The 22,221-nt window shown below is 46.1% G+C and overlaps 1 protein-coding gene across 3 annotated transcripts in view; it reads right to left on the bottom strand.

Moving 5' to 3' along the window:
• TBL1X (transducin (beta)-like 1X-linked) overlaps positions 1-22,221 on the bottom strand; it is a 263,162-nt gene that overhangs the window by 56,659 nt on the left and 184,282 nt on the right. For 2 of the 3 annotated variants that reach the window (XM_011966838.1, XM_011966839.1), the window contains one exon: positions 11,249-11,356. In XM_011966838.1, the coding sequence (XP_011822228.1) occupies positions 11,249-11,306 (58 nt within the window). In that variant the 5' untranslated portion in view covers positions 11,307-11,356. Of the gene's footprint in view, positions 1-11,248; positions 11,357-11,877; positions 12,023-22,221 lie in introns of all 3 variants that reach the window. The other variant, XM_011966837.1, reaches the window with a different exon arrangement.

Below are 22,221 nucleotides of genomic sequence, written 5' to 3' on the forward strand. Positions count from 1 at the left end.
GTTCTGCAGGTGAGGGAATCAAAATGCAGCCCAAGGACACCATAAGATGAAGGGCAAAAAATCAGAATGCCATTAAAACTCCATTTCCCAAGAAAAACTAGTTGGAAGGAAAAAAAAATCCTACAACTAAAGGATATGAATCAGTGGTTCTTAACTGGCGCTGATTTTACCCACCAGGGGACATTTGACAAATGTCTGCCCACTCTCTCCCCATTGTAACAGACAGTGGGCAGATGCTAGGGATGCTGCTGAACATCCTACAGTGTTCAGGACAGTCCCCCCAACATGTAGAATGATCTAGCCCCCATTGTCAATAGTGCCAAGGCCAAGAAACCCTGATCTCAATGAATGGGCTGAAAATCTTGAGTTAATGCATTATATGTTGTGGCCATTCACAGCATCTTCAGAAGACCCTCAAATCTGCCCACTTCTCTCAGGCTGAACACATAAATCTAACAGAATCCTCCACACTGAAGGTTGTAAGTGGATATTTTAGAATCATTCTAAGACTCACTGGTAAGTGAGCAGGGGAGAAGCCATGCACCGACTTTTTCCCCCAGTAAAAATGCAGCCCACCCAGAGATGACAGTCCCCAATCTGCAAACATTCAAGCAATGTCCATATGACAACTTCTGTTTGCTTCCAGCTGATTCTTCTGTTTTCAATGGCCCCATAGTGTCTGTGTGGCCATCCATTTCACAGTTAATAGGGCTGCCACTTGAATCCATTACACAAGACAGCACTCCCACCTAGCCCTAGGCCTGCAATACAGCTAACGACCTGCGAAATACAATAAAAATGTCTTGGCTGCCTTTGCATTATGGACCACCGTCTATCACACACACAAAGCTTTGCAGACAATAGAAACGCTGAATTACACTTTTGGTACAGTCTTTTTTACAATTAAATAATTCTGCAATTACTACGGAATCAGGGGAAATTGCAAAACTAGTGAACTGCTGTGCACCTTTCATCCTGTCTCCTCCCATCTTGGCATCTTACACTACTGTCAAAGAGGATCAACACCACCAAGTAGGAGGCAGGATGGAAGTGCTCACTGGAACACAAACTATCGTCATCCTTTCTGCACTGTACCCACTGGCTGTGTATGTATAATCTATGCAGTTTGATCCTACGTGTAGAGCTGTGGAACTGCGTCTCTGGTCAAGGTACCGAACTCTTCCATCAACACAAAAGAGCTCTCCTATAACCATCCTTTGTAAGCACTGCTTCCCATCCCTACTCCAGATCTGTGGCAGCCACTGATCTGGTGTCCACCTGCATATTTTCAGCACTTTAAGCATATCCTACAAATGGAACCATATAGTCTGCAATCTTCTTCTTCCCTTTTTTTTTTTTTTTTTTTTTTTTTTTTTGAGACAGAGTCTCGCTCTGTAGCCCAGGCTGGAGTGCAGTTGTGCAATTTCGGCTCACAGCAACCTCCACCTCCTGGGTTCTGGCGTTTCTCCTGCCTCAGCCTTCAGAGTAGCTAGGATTACTGGCATGTGCCACCACGCCTGGCTAATTTTTTTATATTTTTAGTAGAGATGGGGTTTCACCATGTTGGCCAGGTTGGTCTTGAACTCCTGATCTCAAGTGATCTGCCTACCTAGGTCTCCTGAAGTGCTGGGATTACAGGCATGAGCCACCGCACCTGGCCCAGTCTGCAATCTTCTGACATGGCCTGTTCTACTCAGCGCATTTCCCTGGGGGTTCCTCCAGCTTGCTGCGCCTACCCACAACTCCTTCCTTTTCACAGCTGAGCGGTGCTCTGTGGCACAGACTTGCCACAGTTTGCTTCAACTACGCCCACTGAGGGACACTGGCCATGTGTCCAGAATATTGTTATTATAAATAAGCCACTATTTTCTGTTTAATTTTTTAAATAACCAGATTTTGTCAGACACCAATGTAGCTTACAAATGATACTAGCTGTGCCAGGGATTTGTCCCAAACACTGATACAGGACTATGAAAAAGCCCTTATCATGTAATATTAATAATATTAATGTTACTGTGAATACAGGTGGTTCTCTCTTCCCTTTGAGACTAATTTTACAAACTCTGAAAACAATCTACACATGGAACTTCTCACCTATAATACCATGGCCTCCCCCTAAAATCATGGTAAAATATATATAACATAAAATTTATCGTGCTAACCATTTAAAAAAAATTTTTTTAAGAGATAGGGTCGGCTGGGCACGGTGGCTCACGCCTGTAATCCCAGCACTTTGGGAGGCCAAGGCAGGCAGATCACGAGGTTAGGAGATCGAGACCATCCTGACTAACACTGTGAAACCCCGCCTCTACTAAAAATACAAAAAATTAGCCAGGCGTGGTGGTGGGTGCCTGTAGTCCCAGCTTCTCGGGAGACTGAGGCAGGAGAATGGCGTGAACCCAGGAGGTGGAGCTTGCAGTGAGCCGAAATCGCGCCACTGGACTCCAGCCTGGGCAACAGACAAGACTCCGTCTCAAAAAAAAAAAGAGAGCGGGAGATAGGGTCTCACTCTTTTGTCCAGGCTGGAATGCAATGGTGTGATCATAACTCACTGCAGCCTTCACCTACCAGGCTCAAGTGATCCCCCCACCTCAGCCTTCTGAGTAGCTGGGACTGCAGGTGTGAGCCATGTCCAGCTAATTTTTGAATTTTTGTTGTTGTTGAGACAGGGTCTTCCTATGTTGTTCAAGCTTGTCTTGAATTCCTGGCCTCCAGTGATCCTCCCACCTTGGCCTCCATCTTAACCATTTTTAAGTGCACAGTTCAGTGGCATTAGGGGCATTCACACTACTGTGTAACCATCACCATCAACCATCCCCAGAACTTTGTTTTGCAAAATGGAAACTGTACCCATTAAATAGCAACTCCACATCGCCCGCTTCTCCCCATCCCCCAGTAACCACCCTCCCATTGCCTGTCTTTTTGGATTAGACTCCTCGAAGTATCCCTTCTAAGTGGAATCCTACAGTATTTGCCTTTTGTGACTGGCTGATTTCACTTGGCATAATGTCTTCGAGTGCCATCCGTGTTGGAGCCTGTGTCAGAATTTCCTTCCTCTTCAAAGCTGAGTCATGATATTCCACCGTATGGATGGGCACGTTTTGTTGATGGAATTTCCTCTGTCAATGGACATCTGGGTTGCTTCCGCTGAGGTTTTCTAAAGGACCCTGTACTGCTCCTCTAAAGTGTGAGGTCAGTCTTGGAAAGGAGGGGGCATGTCTTTCTGTTCAGCTCTCTCAAGCCACCATCCTCACAATAGCAGCTCACCGATGCAACAGGAGGAATCAGCCCAGCACACAGCCCGGCCTCCACTCTGGCAGAAACTCGAGGATGATGAAATGCCAGGCCGGCAGGAGGTGAGGGGAACCACCCACTCAACTGACAGCACCCTGCTCAGAGGCCTAGGATATGAAGGGCACTGGAACACAGGAAAGCCTCAGGGAAGTGCTTCTTCCACGGACAGACTGAAGCTCCCAAGACCCCTCTTGAATCCAGACTGGTTGGCTTTGAACAGTGTTCTCTTCTACAGGGCATGAGTTCAACCCATCCCTCAGCATCAGGCCCCCACAAGATACCTGGTGCTTTTTCAGAGGGGACCACTTCACCCTCAGTCTCATGTTTCTGTAGAAAGTGTTGAAGAACAGGAAACCTTCCCCTGCGCCCCACCTCACTCTAACCAAGATCCACACCAGCTTACCCGCTGTGAACTTGCTGGGTCATCTGCCAGGTACTCTTTTAGGATAGTATAACCTTGCTGTGTGTTGGGTGCTCAGCACAGCCTTTTATCTGTGCTTGGGTTTGTTGTGGAAAGAGGAGGCCGCTGAGGTCTCACTCTTGCATGCACTCCTCTTACGCTAACTCACCTGAATGGCATCGCCACCAGAGAGAAGCACTGCAGGTGAAGTGTGTCACCCAGCAAGACTCTTTCTTTTTTTTTTTTCAGACAAGGTCTCACTCTGTCACCCAGTTTGGAGTGCAATAGCACAATCATGGTTCACCACAGCCTTGACCTCCCAGGCTCAGGTAATCCTCCTGCCTCAGCCTCTTGAGTAGCTGGGACTACAGACATGAACCATCACACCTGGCTAATTTTTATATTTATTGCCCAGGCTGGTCTTGAACTCCTGGGCTCAAAGCAATCTGCCCACCTCAACCTCCCAAAGTACTGGGATTACAGGCATGGGCCACCACACTGGGTAGAAATCTTTCTTATTAATGATTTTCTTGGCATGGAAGCTTCACAAAATGAATGACAAATGTCACTAAGATATATTCACAACCCTGAAAGTCTGGGCATGTGGATGTACTATTTCACTATTATCTTACGCTGTTCATGTTGCTTTACCAAAATACATAGAGTAGGTGGCTTATAAACAACATGTGTGTCTCACAGTTCTGGGGGCTAGAGTCCATGATCAACACGTGGCAGACTGAGTTGCCTGGTGAGAACCCGCTTCCTGGTTCACAGACGGTGCCTTCTCACTGTGTTCCCACATGGTGGAAGGGGCAAAGGAGCTCTCCCCATGACTTCATCACCTCCTTAAGGTCCCAGCCCCTAGTACCATCCCCTTGGGGGTTAGGATTTCCACATAGGAATTGGGGAGACAGAAACGGTGGGACCATAGCACTATCCTCCTTATGAGCAAGGATGACACATAACACAGAGCCATAGACACATTATGTAAACAAAAGCAGCATGCCTACTTCTACCCAGGTAGTTGTGTGTGCAGAAATGGGCTCTTTAGGAAAACAGAGTGCCCAGAGTGTAGACGCTCACTTTTGATAACTAGTGATACTCTGAGTCTGAATAACCCATGTTTGGTGACATTAATGGAGGCAAGAAATATGTATAAAACATTGGCCTCTCAGCTACAAATCAGGGCAAATCAGAACATAAGTTGCACTGAATAAGGAGTTTTCAATCATCCTCTAGGGTCTTTAAATCTTCACAGCTAAGCCAGAAGTTCCTCACTCTGGGAATTCAGCGTGTGTGAGAAGTGAATTTTTACCATTTATTATGGCGACAAGCTCCTTTTAGTAGCGACAGTGTTTAAAATTACTGCCGTCATGGACACAGAACTTGGTAACGTCCTTGTGTTGGGCACAACGTTAGTGAAATTCTATTTCTACTTGTGTTGCTTTTTCTTCAGTACTGTCGCCACCACCATCATCACATGGTTTTTATTACTCATCTGCCTGTTCCTGGCGGTGGGTGGGCGTCAGTCACAAAGCTCCAGGTAGGGAAATACTTCCCTGGGTTTTTCATGACTTTGATACCATGAGGTATGTGGGCAAATGCACAGAGAGCTTTCGCGGCTGCCATAGGGCCCAGCCTGCGGAATCCTGCTATCTGGAAGCCCGGCCTTTGCCATGCCCAGATGCCTGGGTGTATCCACCGGAGGACTGATGAGGCTGTATAGAGTTTTCTATTTTTAAGCAGAAGGTTAGACCAACGGCACCGCTTAAGGAGGGGAAGGTATGCAAACAAGGACGCTCTGTCTCTCAGTCGACCTGGGTTACATTCATGTCTGCCCATGGAAACTGTGACCCTGACAGGTTCTTGAAATTAGTCCAGAAGGCTAGCTGCAAATCCTCAAAGAAGAATCACACTCCATGAGCGTCCTGCAGATATATATGCCAGGGCTAATATCCCTTTGCATACTTTCCAATATGCCTTGTGCAACAGGCAAAGGAGCTCTGTGACTCAGCTCATCTCTATAAAACCACTCATGTTTATGATGTGTCCTGCCTCTGCCTTAGATGGAAAAGAATGCACTGGTTTCTGATAAAGTGAAACCTAACACTTATCACAAGACCCATTAACCCTACTCCTAGATATTTACCCAAGAGAAATGAAAACCTACGTTCACACAAAAGATCTGTATGAAAATGTTCTTTGTAGCTTTATGTTGGAATCACCAAAACCTGGAAAGAACGCAAATGTGAGGATGCATAAACAAATCGTGGAAACAGCATTCAAAATGGAATACCACTTAGCTATTCAAGAATGAACGGCTGGTGCACACAACAGCACGCATGAATCTCAAACGCATGAGGTTGAGTGAAAGACGTCACACTCTCTGGACTACACAATGTATGATGCCATCTCTATGCCATTCTTGCAAGGGCAAAACTCTAGGGACAGAACAGTGGTGGTTGCCAGGGGCAGGGTGGGGGTGGAAGAGGAGCTGAGTACAAAGGGGACACAAGGCAATTTTGAGGATGACAGAACTGTTCCGTGTGTTCATTATGCTCAAGCCAGCTCTATACATTCCTTCCTTCTTTCCTCTTCAGACAGTATCTTCTCCTTTAAAAAATGTTTTTGGCCAGGTGATGTGGTGGCTCATGCCTGTAATCCCAGCACTTTATGAGGCCAGGGTGGGAGGATCTATTGAACCCAGGAATTTGAGACCAGATTGGGCAACACAGTGAGACCCTGTCTCTACAAATAAAATACAATAGAAAATAAGAAACTAGCTGGGCATAATTTCTTGTGGCACAAGCCTGTAGTCCCAGCTGCTCGGGCGGCTGAGGTGGGAGGATCACCTGAGCTTGGGAGGTAGAGCCTGAAGTGAGCCGTGATCGTGCCACTGTACTCCAGCCTGGGGCAACAGAGTGAGACCCTCGGTGTGAGTGAGTCTCAAGAAACAAAATTTTTCATAGTACCTTCCTTTCCCCCGAATCTATCACCCGATTATCTTGCAGGTAGCTCTTTCTCAGTTAAATTCAGTTTGAATCTGTGGTTCTGTTCCCCTGTATTCCTCATACTGTTTTGCAAGTTCCTGTGAATTATTTAATTTATGCTAAAAATGTGGGTCTGGGAGAACATGTTTTCTTTATAGTTTGGATTTTGGGATGAAGTCCCAGAGGAAATAATATGTTTACAGGGACTCACTTGCCAAATTTTCTCTCTTTCCATACTAAATGGAAAATGGACTTCCACTTCCCTTGCTGTATTCAGAAATATGCGGGGGCAAACAACTCACGATTCCCCAAGCATTTGGGGGAGCTGCTCACTACAGCAGGTGCAGGCTGTGCACATTTATAGGGGCTCGCTCCCTTGCTTCTCTTCTCCTGGGATGGTTAACATGAGCTCATGGGAAAGGCACATGGTCACCACGTGATTCTTAAAAACTGCCCAGATAGCACAAGTGACCGGGCAATGGATCCCGTAAGACAGAGGCCAATGGACTCACGCATTGTATTAGTCCGTTCTCATGCTGCTAACACAGACATACCTGAGACTGGGTAATTTATAAAGGAAAGAGGTTTAATGGACTCACAGTTCCACATGGTTGGGGAGGCCTCACAATCATGGCAGAAGGTGAATGAGGTGCAAAGTCACATCTTACATGGCTGCAGGAAAGAGAAGGTGTGCAAGGGAACTCCCCTTTATAAAACCATCAGGTCTCGTGAGACTTATTCACTTACCATGAGAACAGCACGGGAAAACCTGCTCCCATGATTCATTTACATCCCACTGGGTCCCTCCCCATGACATGTGGGAATTATGGGAGGTACAATTCAAGATGAGATTTGGGTGGGGACATAGTCAAACCATATCACCTGTCAAAGCCAGACTGCTGAACTCATGCAAAACCCAACAAATCCATTCTGGCACTAGAGTTTGGTAATGCAGAAGTTCCCTACTACTTAACGTTCTTGCTTTAACTAGTTTCCTCTTTCAGACTGCCATGAGTCTGCTGCTATGAGATGTCACCTGTGGGTAACATCCATTGAGTGCTTCTGATGGGCAAAGCCCTTGCTTTGGACAAGTAACAAGGGCAACAATGAAAATCCACTAATCCACACAGGTAGGGAAATATATGTGGTTTGCTAAAAGCCAGATGACCTGACTTCTGCCTGTTGTGGGCAGAGGAACAAAACACGTCTGTTTTTGAGGTTCTTTGCCGAGTTTGAAGAGATGTGTCTTGGATTCTTCTTCAACACCCTGCTTCCCTGCTATCTGAGGTCATCAGTGCTCCACTGAGGATTCCCTTCCTTGCAGCCTAACGCATCCTAACTGACACCATGGATACTGGCAGAGGGGAGGAAGAGAGACACTGGTGAAGGAGATGAACGGCATCTGGTCTGCTGGGTCCAGGGTAGAGAAGCAGGGCTCAGGCTACATGCTTGGTGACTCTGAAAAACTTGTCCATCACTGCACCTGGAAGGTGGGGTTGAGTGTTCTGAGCAGACCCTTCCACGAAGCAGCTGTTCTGCTGCACTGCAGGGAAACACCTACTCCCTTCCTCACTGCCCACCCCCACCCCCACCCGCTTCCTGTCACACACAGGTAAGGAGGGATGACCAGGGAAGGAGGAAAGCCAGTTGCAGTAAGATCACTGGATCTGGGAACCCAGAATTTACTGACAACTTCTAGTGGAGAAAGCCAGACTGGAGGGAGTTGAGGAATGAATCATCTTCTGAGATGCAGAACTTGTTTTTAATGAGTTTGGTGAGGTGCAGGAATTAGAGTACAGGTGCTTGAGGAAGCATGATCAGGGAAATGTTTTCCTTTTTATTTCAGGTAGAAGGGAGAGAGCGATAGGCTGAGAAGGTACGCTTTCTTGATGGGGGCTCAATGACTATTGACCTAACCAAAACTTTAGGACTTGAGACAAACAGAAAACCCCAGAATGAACATTTCAACATTAAGTATTTCTTTGCTCCCTTCTTCCTTTGAATATAACCTTGTAGGGTGCTCTAAAAAGTTCCACAATGCACACAGTGAGCTGAAGAAAGTGCAATGTCTCTCTCTTCAATATCAACTCTGCCTAAGAAGTGTTATTATACTTTAGTGACACTGATGAATCAGGAATGGAGCTCACAGATGTTACACAAAGTTGACATTTGCCAAGGTCTATGCATTGTTGTGCTCTGATTCTCCCTCTCAGCTGCCTAGTTACAGAAGCTTCATAAACAAATACTGAATAAGGAAGCCGACCTTTCTGGGGAGGGATGGGGGTTTCTGTGTTTATTTCAAGAAGCCAGCAAAGCTCACGCTCCGTGGCCCTGGGGACCAGCCAGCAGCACGGCTGTCTCCAGGTTACGGAGCACGTGGTCCTTCGCACCCGACAGTTCCAGCCTGGGACTTGTTTACACAAGAGCTGTGAGTCTCTTCGGCCTTCACCGTGTCCTTGTGCAGAGGTGTTGCTAATGGAAAGAATCTCAAATTCCATGCCACAAGTCGACGGGGAAGCAGGGTTTGGTACACGTGATTTCCATTTGCAGGCACCTCTGGAAAGCTCTGAGCTCTGAGCTCTGAGGCGGGAGACCACCTGTGCTGCTCTAAGAACTGAGGTTGATGTATTAGCAGAGCGGTTATCACTTCCCTCATTTCCAGGGGTGAGGCAGTACATATTTTGTTTTGTATACCAATTTCTTATACTATGTTCTGGCAACGGCCAATCGCAGGCATCCGATATATATGCAGAAAGAACGCGTACTTTCCATGAGTAACACTAGCTGGGAGTGCACGGGACAGAGACCCAGGCTTGGATGGGGAATGCATGCACTTACAATGCGCTACATGCCCGACATACTTGACCACATTTGCCTGGTCAAGGAAACCCAGGCTCTAATGAACAGGCCTCACTCAGACTTGTTTGAGGATCAGAGCTCAAGCCATTCTGTGTGGCTCCAACGCCTACATCCTACCCTACCAGGCCAGCTGTGAGAGAACCCACACCTAGAGGATCGTAGACTGGTTTTCCCTCAAATTGAACGCATGCATCTCTGGAAGGAGGAGGCCTAGGAACTGGGGTTTCCTTTTCAAATAATCAAGTTCCAGAATGTATACAATCTCGTATCAAGGACACGAAGCTTAAAAAGATCCCAAACCAACTGTTACGAGCTGAAGTGTGCCCCCTCCTCCACAAATTCACAGGTTGAAGTGCTCACCAACAGTGCACCTCAGAATGTGACATTATTTAGAAACAGGGTCACTGCAGATGTAATTATTGCTGTATTCAAAAACAATAGCTAAAATGAGGTTGTCTTGGAGGAGGGTAAATTGTGAATGCAATCTGTCTTTACCACAGGGAAATGTGGACAAATCTGAACACAGAGACGAGGGTGATGTGCCTACAAGCCAAGGAATCCAAAGACTGCAGCAGGGCCCCAGGAGCCACGCAGGGGCACAGGAGCGACTTCCCCTTAGAAGGAACCGACCTGCCTACACCTTCATCTTGGACTTCTGTCCTTAGGAACTAGGAGACAACATATTTCTTTTTAAGCCACCCCAGTTTGCGGGTACGTTGTTACAGCAGCCCTAGGAAACGAATTCACCTGCACCGTATGTTGCTTAGGAAAACGGCTATGTGTAGCAAACACGTGGAGATAACAACCAGCAAGCCCACCAGGGTCATTATCATCGAGGAAGCGGGGACGCAAACACGGGCAGGGTTTCCAATGCACCTGAGAGGTTTGTTTCTTAAGTTGAATGGGTAGGTGGGTATCAGGACGTTTTGCACCAATGTTGTTTTGTGAGTCTTAAATTACATATCTTCTAAGTTTTAAAATGTAAAAAATAAGCTTTCACTCTAGAAACTAAACGACTTATTGGAGGGATCCCACGAACCCAGGCTAAAAGCCAGGCCAGAACCCAAGCCCTGGGCTCTGTGGCTTCCTCCTGGCGGACTTCTCTGCTGGCAGAGGAGGGCAACTGCCCAGCTCAAGGTCTGTTCTGTCAACAAGGAATACATGTGATTGGCTGTTTACTTACTAACCATAAAGTAATGTCTCAGTGGTAATCAAAAATGTTGGAAGATGCTAGGACGATTCCTAAGTTTTAGAAAACGGCCTAGCAGCCCATTTGGGGGTGGGGAGTAGGAGAGGCTGGAGAGCTGAATAAATCTCTGGAGCAAAATTGAAGAGATTCAAACACACACCCCAGCTCAGGCATGCCCTTGCCGTGGTGGAGGCCAGGAGCCCCGCACTGCTTCCGTCCTTTCCACATTCACCACAACCGCTCTTGATTCCCGCCTGATTCATCTCCACAGAAGTGTCAAGGGAAGAAAGAACACATTGCCTCTTTCCACCCGGGGATGGCACGGCTCCAGAACCTTCTCTTCTCCCCATCAGCACTAAGAACCGGCTCCAGAACCTTCTCTTCTCCCCATCAGCACTAAGAACCTTCTTAGCTCTTCTTCTTCTTCTACAGCCTGGTTTTGAATTAAGCGTTGATCCTTCTGCTTGGAAGATGCTGAAGATAAATTTCCTCCCAAGAGAAAGCCAAGCCTCTTACCTGACTCCTGGAGATACCGATACACCAGGAAGTTCACCTCATCACTGGTTATGCTCATCTTAGCCTCACCTCGCGGCGATGAGGTGTTGATGAAGTGGGAGCCACCCTCTGTTCAAAAAGAGAAGAGAGTTTTGAAACCCTGCTTGCATTTTTCTCTTTTTTTTGAGATGATTAAAGAAAATAATATCCATGCTATCATACACATGAAGGTAATTAACATCTGATTGTGTTATATTTTGTAATTATGTGATTACATAAAAATTCCATAATTATAGATATAAAAACATGCCCAGGTGAAATGTTTTCCAAAAAAACAAGAGTTGGCCTATTTCCTAAGGCCAAGGAAGAACTGAGCAAAAACCACATGAACGCAGCCAGAAGCAGGGGCAACAGAGCACGGCAACGAACAGCTGACTTCGTGCTCAGTAAAGCTCTGTGCATGCAGGGATCTGCAGCGCGCCCCGTAAGCGGCAGGAATGGAATCCCAAAGTGCACTCAGGCAGACGTGGCTGGATTCAACACTGAGCACTTTTCTGGACACATGGAGAGGTGACCAAGTACACCCGCGGCCACGTCAACACCCCCAAAGAGTGACCACACGGTCCTGGCCACATGAGGAACCGCAGTACCTCTCCCTCGTAAACGTTGAAAGTGGTGCAAGACTGACTGCATGGCCCCTCTTCCTGCAGGGCGGTGGCAGCACGATGAAGAGGCGCCAGCGAGCTCGGTCATGCTACATGTCACCTCGATGTTTCTGCAAGGAGGCCAGGGCTCCTGGTGGAAAACCAGAACACAGAAGGCAGGGAGCACCTCTGTCATTTGTGTTTCACCACAGAACCCGCTGTATCCGTCTGGCTAAGACTTCTGGTGCCCAGAAGGCAGGCAGAAATCTGGGGAGGGAGGATGGGCAGTTCAGGGGCTTCTGTGTGAGACAGCCAAGACAGTCTGGTTTTCTTAGATACCACCCGGTTAGACACAAGAGCAAACCAGCCCAAAGGGAACAAGCAAGGAAAGAACTCTGTTGTCCATGAACAAACCAGAATTCATAAATCAGTAAGAGCTGTTCACTCCAAAGAGCTGGGCAGCCCCAGAAAGGCCACAACTAATGTCAATGATGTCACCAACACTAAACATCTTTTTTCTTTTGAGACAGAGTCTCGCTCTGTTGCCAGGCTGGAGTGCAGTGGCACGATCTCAGCTCACTGCAACCTCCGCCTCTTGGGTTCAAGGGATTCTCCTGCCTCAGCCTCCTGAGTAGCTGGGACTACAGGCGCCCGCCACTGCACCCGGCTAATGTTTGTATTTTTTGTAGAGACGGGGTTTCACCATGTTGGCCAGGATGGTGTCGATCTCCTGACCTCGTGATCCGCCTGCCTTGGCCTCCCAAAGTGTTGGGATTACGGGCGTGAGCCACCACGCCTGGTCTCTTTTTTTTTTTTCTGGAGACAGGGTCTTGCTGTGTTGCCCAGGCTGGGGAGCAGTGGCATGATCTGGGCTTACTGCAACCTCCACCTCCTGGGCTCAAGCAATCCTCTCACTTCAGCCTCCTAAGCAACTATGACCAAAGGTGGGCATCACCACGCCCAGCTAATTTTTTGGTTCTTTTTGTAGAGACAAGGTTTTGCTGTTACCCAGGCTGGTGTTGAGCTTCTGAACTCAAGGGATCCACCTGCCTCAGACTTCCAAAGCGGTGGGATTACAGGCATCAGCCGCCACGCCCAGCCGGCACTAAACATCTTTAGGCTGTTTGGGAACTGCCTTCGGTGTCTGTATCACACATTTTCAAGTATCTTTACAGGCAGCAAAACTTTCATTGTTGAATGAGGATTAAGTTTTTGTTTGCTCAGAGGAAAAAAGTGCAAAGTATATGTTCAAGTTGGAAGATATTTTACATTTAATAGGAGGATTCAAAGTAGTGGTTACCGCCAGGGACATACCTTACCCCCACAAAGTCCTGCCCTGGTATACTCCCGACCCTTGAGGATGGGCAAGATCTGTCACTTGCTTCCAGAATATGTCAAGGAGATGGGGCACCACTCCCTAGGTTAGGTTACATTAAATGGCAAGGCTGACCATACTTCTCTCTCGTGATTATTAACACCACATTGCGTGATCTGTCCAGGCAATGGCAGGCAGCCTGCAGGGGGCTGAGGGTCTCAGTCCTGCAGCCACAGGAACTGAATTCTACCAACAACCTGTGCTTGGAAGAAAAGCCCCGAGCTTAAAGGAGAGTGCAGCCTGGCTGACACCTGGACCAAACCTTGTGGGACAGAGCAATGGCCCCAGCTGTGCTGTGCCTGCACCCCTGACCCGCAGCCATGGTGAGAGAACGAATGTGTGTTGTTTTCAAGCTGCTAAACGTGTGGTCGTCTGTTATCCAGCAAGAGATAATGAATGCAGCTGCCCTGGCGTCATTCCACCTCTCACTTTGCACTCTTAATAGACTTTATTTTATAGTTGCCAGAACTTTGTCATTCAAAGATTCTTATCTTCTTTGCTTAATGTGGTGCCATTTCTGTACTTCTGCACATCCTGCAATGAAAATTTGACAGTCAAAATACACATCTGTCCTAGGATTTGTGCTTGAACTCTGGAGCAGTCTCTCCAAAGACAGCATGCAGAAGAAAATATTAGAGACTAAATAAGCTATGAAATCATAGCATGACCTAAGGAAAAGTTAAATATTATTTAAGGAGACAAAATAAAACAACAACAAAAATCTATCTAAAGAATGTTACAGCACTGGGCAGGCTTCTGGTGATGCTGAGTGCTGCAGTGACTGCGGCAACACAGTGCCACTAGCAAATGTACAGAGTTTAGGTTTCTCTCTACATCGTGCACAGCTGGAAATCTCTGGTTTTCTATCATTAACTTCTGGTGACTGAACAATGGAAGGCTGGTTGCTACGAAGGATTACTAGGAGGAGCAAAAAGAATGGACTGAAAAAACATCTTGGGCCGGGCACAGTGGTGCGCACCTATCATCTCAGTAATTTGGGAGGCCGAGGCAGGCAGACTGCCTGAGCCCAGGAGTTTGAGATCTGCCTGGGCAACATGGCAAAACTCTGTTTCTACGAAAACAAAACAAAACAAAACAAACAAACGAACAAACCCAAAAAAACTAGCTGAGCGTGGTGGTGCACGCCTGCAGTCCCAGCTACTCAGGAGACTGAGGTGGGAGAATCATCTGAGCCTGGAAAGTCGAGGCTGCAGTGAGTCGCAATCATGCCACTGCACTCCAGCCTGGGCAATGGAAGTGAGACCCTTTCTCAAAAAAAAAAAAAAAAAAAAAAAGGCTGGCAGCTACAAATCCCAATATAAATGTATTACAAAAGTATTACCAAAATTCTCTAGGCTATACATACATTTGTGAAAGACTGCAGATAAGGACTTTTGAAATTAATTTTGAAGAATCTATTATAAAAATAAAGGAAATAATTATAAAGAAGTTTGGCTAAAAGAGAAAATCACTGATCTGGAGCATGAGCTGAAGTTGAGCAATTACATTTTCACAATTACAGCTTTTTATTTTATCTTTTTCTGTAAGCCAGTGAATGTCTGAAAAATTGAAGTTTTAAAATGTAAGAACCTCTTAAAAAGGTAGGAAGAGCAGAGCGCTATAGCTTCAGCCTCACTTAGTCCCGAGGATTTCGGGACAGGCTTAGGAACAGGGCAACAGGGCTAGTGGGACTGGCACGAATCTGGAGTCCCGTGGAAAGAAAGAGAATTACAAAGGACGAGTCAGCCTGGGAAGCGGGGCACGGTGCCACCTCCCACTGAGGGTAGCTGGAAAGGACCGATCTTGGAGAGCATCTCATCTCATCTCTGCATGTTACAGATGAGCAAACTGAGGCACAGAGAGGAAATATGTCTGGCAGGACCTGGCAAACACCCCAGCTTCCCATCTTGTTTGCCATGCCTAGCTCCTTTCCTCTTTTACTCTGGGAAAAAAGAATCAAAAAACAAACAAACAAACAAAAACAAAAAAAGCAAGCCTGTTCCAGGCACAGCACGATGTTCTGCAGCATCCTTGGACTCCCCCTACCCCCTTGCAGTGGTGACAACCCAAAATGCCTGCACATGTTGCCAAATGTCCCACATTGCAAAACTGCAGCTGGCCGAGAACCACTGCTCTTTAGAGGAAAAATTAGCATTTTGTGTTTGAAATGGAACTCCATTTATAAAGTAAGGCAACTGGTGCAGGCTCAGACACCGCTTGGTGACCTGACCATTGAAAATGTACCAGCTGGGCATGATGGCTCATGACTGTAATCCCAGCACTCTAAGAGGCTGAGATGGGAGGATTGCTTGAGCTTGGGAGTTAGAGGCCAGCCTTGGCAACACAGGGAGACGCCGTCTCTCCAAAAAAAATTAAAAAATTAGCCAAGTGTGGTAGCACACGCCTGTGGTCTCAGCTACTCAGGAGGCTAAGGCAAGAGGTTTGCTTGAGCCCAGGAGGCTGAGGCTGCAGTGAGCCATGATTATGCTATTGCACTCCAGTGAGTGGAGTCAGATCTTGGGTGACAGAGTGAGATCTTGCCTCAAAAGAAGAGAAGATATCCTGATTTGTGGAGATGAAACACCTGTATACATAGCCTGGTTAATAGTCCCCACCCCAGGAGCATCTGTGATAAATACAGGTGTCTGTGCATGTGTTTGTATAGAACTATGGAGGATGAGAATATAAGATCCTGAGGAGATGGGGATTACAGGCCATTTTTAATAGTCCATTCCTCTAATTTGCTTTATGCATCTTTCTTTCTTCCGACTAGAAAACCTTCTGCTTCAGCTCTGGCTTTCTGCTTTCTGATCACAGATTCACTGTCTTTAAATGTATAATAAGTTAGGGTCCAAGGATTGGCATGCTTTCCCCAATACACTGTTAACTTTCTAAAGGGTTTTTGATTTCTAAGCAGCAGAGAAAACAAAACAAAAACTATCCACGGCCTGCAATCAAGCCAGGATGTAATGTTGTTTGGTAAGACTGACTGCTCCATCTCAAGAACATATTTTAATTTTTTAAGACTGATTTAATATTTGGATCAAACTTTTCTCCCCCAACAAACATGTACTTCGCTAGCTTTTAAATGATTATTTTTCTTTTAAAACCTAATTCCAAAAATTGTAGAATCTACATATATATTCTTAGATTATTAGATACAAGCATGAGAATATTCTCTGAATGGACCCCTAGCCCCAACAGCTGTATTTAATGCCCTTCAGCTCTGTGGGCTTCATCACACCAAAATCAAGAGAAACCGTCCCTCAAGCCGGGTGTCCCGGTGTTTAGCTGTGCTTATCTCGAAGCGGCTCACTTGAAGGTGGGGGTTGTTTTCATGGATCTTTTTCAGTTTTCTGACTCAAGTCAGTACCTGGCCAGTATTCCTCTGCAAGAACCACTGTTCCAGACAAACCTCAGCACACACACAAGGCTGGGAATAAGAATTCCTCCTCCTCTTTTTTCCAAGACCAGAACTAAATTTCACAGGAAGATGGTAAATTATGGATCCCCCGCTCAGGGCTTTGTGGTTCAATTTCCCACAAATAAATATGATAGTGGTGTTCGTAGTGCAGCAGAACTCTCAAGCGGAGAGAAGGCCACTGCAAACCTCGCTTCTGGGTTGAGTGATGGCACACTGGTGTTCCGTTCCTGTCTGGGCGACATTTCCTAAGGCCAGTCCACAAGCATCTTCCTTCACGGAAGAGGAGGGACGTTTTGGAAGAAAGACAAGTTAAATTCTGGAGACGAGACCCACGATTTTGGAAGAAGTCAGAGAAAGAGGAGAGAAGCACAGGAGCTCTGTGTGGACATGTGGGGAGGACCTGCTCTATGAAAATGGTTTTTGACTTTTAATGATGTGTCACATGCACCCCTCAGCCCAGGGCGTGAGGACTGCCCTCTACACCAAGGTTCAAAGCAAAGTGCCACTGACAGCTATGTAGTCTGTGGGGAGAAGTCTGCCTTTGTCTTCTGTGCCAAGAACAATTTTTTGTGGACAAGTAACATGCAGTTTGGAATGTTCATGCTTTATTATAATTACTACTTTTTATGGCAACTATTACTTCTTATGACAGTTATGACTTTATTATAATAAAGGTAGGGTAAATCAGGGTGAGAGTCCCCATCCGTATAGTCTTACTGGCTAGAGATAAGGCAGATCACGTCCTGAGAGCCATGGAGAACAGGAAAAGATGTGGGATTCATGGAGCCTTTGGCTAAGTGCCAGAGACCCTGACTTCTAGGGGCAGCTCTACCACTTTCCAGCCCTGGGATTGGAGGGTCAGTTATATGGCTGTTTCCCCATCTCTAAACTGAGTAAAAATAGCCCCTATGTCAAGGGGAGACTGTGAGGAGTCAATGCTTTTATGCAGAGCCCAATGCACAGAAAATATCCAGTATGTGGGAGCTGGTATCTCAGCCCCTCCAGCAATTCCCCAAGAGAGACCTGAAAGGTCAGTAGGAGAGGATCAGGGAAACACACACCTGCCTTGCCCATGACCACTCAGGGCTCCACTCCTCGTCCTGGCTCATCAGCAATGGCAAGCAGGCAAGGTGGCACACACAAAGCCCCCCCCAAAAGAACTACCACCAGAGGCCTGTGTTTGGGCATTCTTTTCTAGTATGTACAGCTGGAGACACAAGCCGCATTCTAACACCTAACCGGTTTCCCGAACAGCATCCGCTTCCAGCCTTCGAGTTCTGAGAACTCCTGTGGATGTTTTCCAATTTCTCCAGTTCTAAAATAAAGGAGAGCTTTGGCAGCACTCACAGCTCCTCCCTGGCCCCAAACAGGAGGGGGAGGAAAGGGGAGTCTTAATTAGAGCAACTGTGTTTATTTTCTTGCCTGACCCAGCTCTGATTAAAGACACCTTCAATTAGGTTGATTTGAGGTGTTTGGAGTTGTGATTGCGCAAAAAGGAAACAACCACCTTCCACTTTGGGTTAAAGCCACAACATTCTCTCACTGTGCTGCTTAAAGAAGGCAAAGGACAAATGAGCATGGGCTGATGGCATTTCTGAAGTTTCTCTGCTAAAGATAAGTAATTCAATATAAGTGATAATTTGGGGTTTAGAGCCGTCAAGAAGCTGAAGGGGAAATTATTTATAGTATTTCTTTTTTTTTAAGCCTTGCTTTCAAGGTGGCCAAAAGTCCTATTAATTCGCAGTTCCCTTCACAAAACAGTTCAGAATTTAGTCCCAGGAGAAATGGCTGTTTAAGAGTTTCATTTCATTGAGTATGTAGTTAGGGCACTCAATATGCCATCATTCTCTGGGAGAACACTGGCCCCAAACAACAAAATCTTAATTGCTGTTTTAATTATCTTAAAAAGTAGAATCACATGGGGCCTGCTGGAGAGCTGGTGCTGGTAGTTAAGGACAGAAAGGGCAAGTTCGTTTCTTGCCAAGAGGCCAGCCGTGTTCTGAAACAGCGAAGGAAGCATAAGCTGATGAAGGGGCGTGTACCGCAGGAAGGGCAATGCACGGGAGCTCCTCTGACATCACTGGAGGGGAGGCTTTATCTTTCAGTCATTTGCCCTATTACGTAAACGTCTTTTAAGATCTTCTAAAGTATCCCTTGGTTTCTGAAGGGACCTGAGAGAGCGAGTGTCATTTCTGCTATGAGTTAGGCTGTTGGCGTCCGTGCTGGAAGAATCCATTGCTTGGAAGGATGGTCTGGACAAGGCTCAGGTCTTTAGGGTTTGTCTCCATGCAGACTGCACCGAGCCAGGGTCACTGAAGAGCTGCTTGAACTGACCTCAGCCTCTAAAGGGCACTTCTTTCTCCAAGTAGCTTCACGGAAATGAGCAGAGTCTGCCCACTTGGAGACAGCGGCTCTTTTCTCTGCTCAGATGTAAACTGAGTTTATTTTCATTTCACAATCAGTAGCTAGCTTAAGACAGAATTTTAAATGTATGTATAAAGTTTACATATAAATCCCAATACAGCTTTTCTAACATCTGCTTGGGGAGCAGCTTATTTGGGGGCTGACATAGGCTTGTTTTACCACTTTGCACGACTTTTCATCCTATGTAATTGTAAAGAAGTCAATGTGTGGTTCTTGAAACAATCTCACTGTCCAGTGACGGCACGATGAAATAAATGGCAGTGAACACATACGGGAACTATCAGGCCACCATGAAGAGTACTTTAGAAACCAATACACGGCATGTATTGTATACTAGCTATCAGGTGTGAGTGCTACGTGCATGAGACGATTGATCTCACCAGTCATAACTCCAAGAGATAAATATCACCATTACTCTTATTATTACCATTTTATAGGTTTAACAAATAAAGGCTTAGGGAAGATAACCAACTTAAATCCCAGCGAAGTCAGGATTGAAAGTTACATTGCTTGACATTAAACGATGTGCTCTCGCAGCACAAGTTAAAAATTTCATAGCTAGCTTAACGGAAAGATATTTATGATATGTCCCAAACTGGGTTGCAGGGGACGGTAACAAAACAGAAAAGAGGGCCAACAAGGTTACAGTTTGACCTAAACCTGTAGGAAAACACATACAGAGGAAAAGTTTGGGGAGAAATGCATAAAAATATTTTATGTTGCTTTCTTTCTTTCATATACTTCTCTCCATTTACCCACTATCAGATATATAATACTTTCGGTAAGAAAATATTCCCCGCAAAGAAAAATTTCCCATTAGTTTTATGGTTATATTTATTTACTTGGAGTCAATGGTCTGAAATGATAAATATAATCCAAGAATTATTTCTTCATTACTGGAACTCCAATGCCGAGCAGTGACACCTCCATTTAAATATGGAATAAACTAGTGGCGTAAGATGCGGCCAGGAAAACAGCATCTCAGGCAGGGGCAATGTCCGTGACAGGCGGCTGTGTGGGAAAAGCATGGCTCCCAATTGCATGTGTATCTTTCTACATATTGTGTATTTTCTACTCTGAACATGGACTGTTTTCATATTTATTAAAATGTAAAGAAAACTTGGCAATGTCGGCTGGGCATGGTGGCTCACTTGAGTCCAGGAGTTCGAGACCAGCCTGGGCAACACAGTGAAACCCCATCTCTACAAAAAATACAAAAATTAGCTAGGCGTGGTGGCACGCCCCTGTATTCCCAGCTACTTGGGAGTTTGAGGCACGATAATCGTTTAAACCTCGGAGGCGGAGGCTGCAGTGAGCCGAGATCTCACCACTGTACTCCAGCCTGGGTGACAGAGCAAGACCTTGTCTCAAAACAAACAAAAACAACCTGGCAATGTCTTCAGAGATAATCAGTATGAAAACAACTACAGAGGAAAGGAGGCCACAGGGTTGGGAGGGCAGAGCAGAGGAGAGATTTTGTGTTAGAAAAGGAACGCCGCTTTTCATAGAATAAAATCATCCCTGGTGGGACGTGGTAGCTCACATCTGTAATCCCTGCACTTCGGGAGGCTGAGGCGGGCAGATTACTTGAGGCCAGGAGTTTGAGACCAGACTGGCCAACACAGTGAAACCCCATGTCTACTAAAAATACAAAAAAATTAACTGGGTGTTGTGGCATGCGCCTGTAATCCCAGCTACTCAGGAGGCTGAATCAGGAGAATCGCTTGAACCTGGGAAACGGAGGTTGCAGTGACCCGATTGTGCCACTGCACTCCAGCCAGGATGACAGAGCGAGACTCCATGTCAAAAACAAAACAAAACAAAACAAAAAAATCCCCGTGATGAGGCATTCAGAAAAGTCTTTCCCGTGCCCCGCCACCCTTCTGGGTTAATTAGTGGCTGGCTGGGGCTTTCATCCAAAGCAATGGCAGATGCTGTGGTGACAGGAAGGAAGCCCTCTTGAAAATGCTCCACCTAGCAAGAGCAAGCCACTACCAGGGAAATCCACATCACAGGAGCCGGACAATGCACGTAAGAAAAAGAGCACCGCCTTCCTTTCATCTCCCCCTCCTCTGGCCGCAGTTCAACACAGATGCACGTGCCCAAGATTTCAGAGCAGACTGCCTTGGAAGGCACTGATGCTACCGCTTCCACAGAGCAGGAGCTCATCCTATTTTCCTGATGACCGTGGTCTTTAACCTAGCACTTCTGATATCCAGAGCCGTTATGATCTATTTTCCAGCCAGAAATTAATTTATGGATTTTAATTATCTTTCAGATAGATTGAACACAGTTTCTACACAACGTGCACCGGGCCTTCAAACAAATTTCAGGAATACATGCAATCTGGTCATGATAGACACTGTGATCTTTCACCTACATATGAAGGATTTAATTTGACCATGATGAGTCTCTTTCTGGCAGTAGATGGAGTCAGCAGTGGGTTCACCTACACATATGATGTGGCCTGTGAAGTTGTGAAAAATAAACTCTGAAGCTTACTCTACAGATAGAAAGGTAGGCGGTGCCCCATCCCCCAGTGTGGACTGGATCTCATATAAATCTTGGTGTTATATCAGCATTGTGTTCTATTTTAGTGACAGGGTCTCACTGTGTTGCCCAGGCTGGAGTGCAGAGGTGCAATCATAGCTCGCTGAAGCCTCAACGTCCCAGGCTCAAGCGATTCTCCTGCCTCAACCTCTTGAGCAGTTGGGACTACAGGTATGTGTTACCACCTCTGGCTAATTATTATTTTTTTCATTTTTTTGTAAAGATGGGGGTGTCACTATGTTGCCCAGGATGGTCTCAAACTTCTGGCCTCAAGTGATCCTCCTGCTTTGGCCTCCTAAAGTGCTGGGAGTACAAAGTGTGAGCCACCGAGCCTGGCCTGTATCAACTTTTGAGACTTAAATTTAAATGACAAAGACGTTTTTAAAAAAGGAAAAAACTAAAAGCATCATGAACCCCAAATAGTAGATGAGAGTCCAACCATCCTCATGTTTATGTCAGCAAACACAGGTACTAAATTTTGTAATGAAATGCCCCAATAGCCTACAATTTCCCAGCCATATGACTGACAACAAGTACCAAATAAAGTGCTGACTGAAGCAGCAGTGAGCAGGACTCC

Source organism: Mandrillus leucophaeus, unplaced genomic scaffold, assembly GCF_000951045.1.
Source record: "Mandrillus leucophaeus isolate KB7577 unplaced genomic scaffold, Mleu.le_1.0 Scaffold777, whole genome shotgun sequence".
NCBI classification, from domain to species: Eukaryota; Metazoa; Chordata; class Mammalia; order Primates; family Cercopithecidae; genus Mandrillus; species Mandrillus leucophaeus.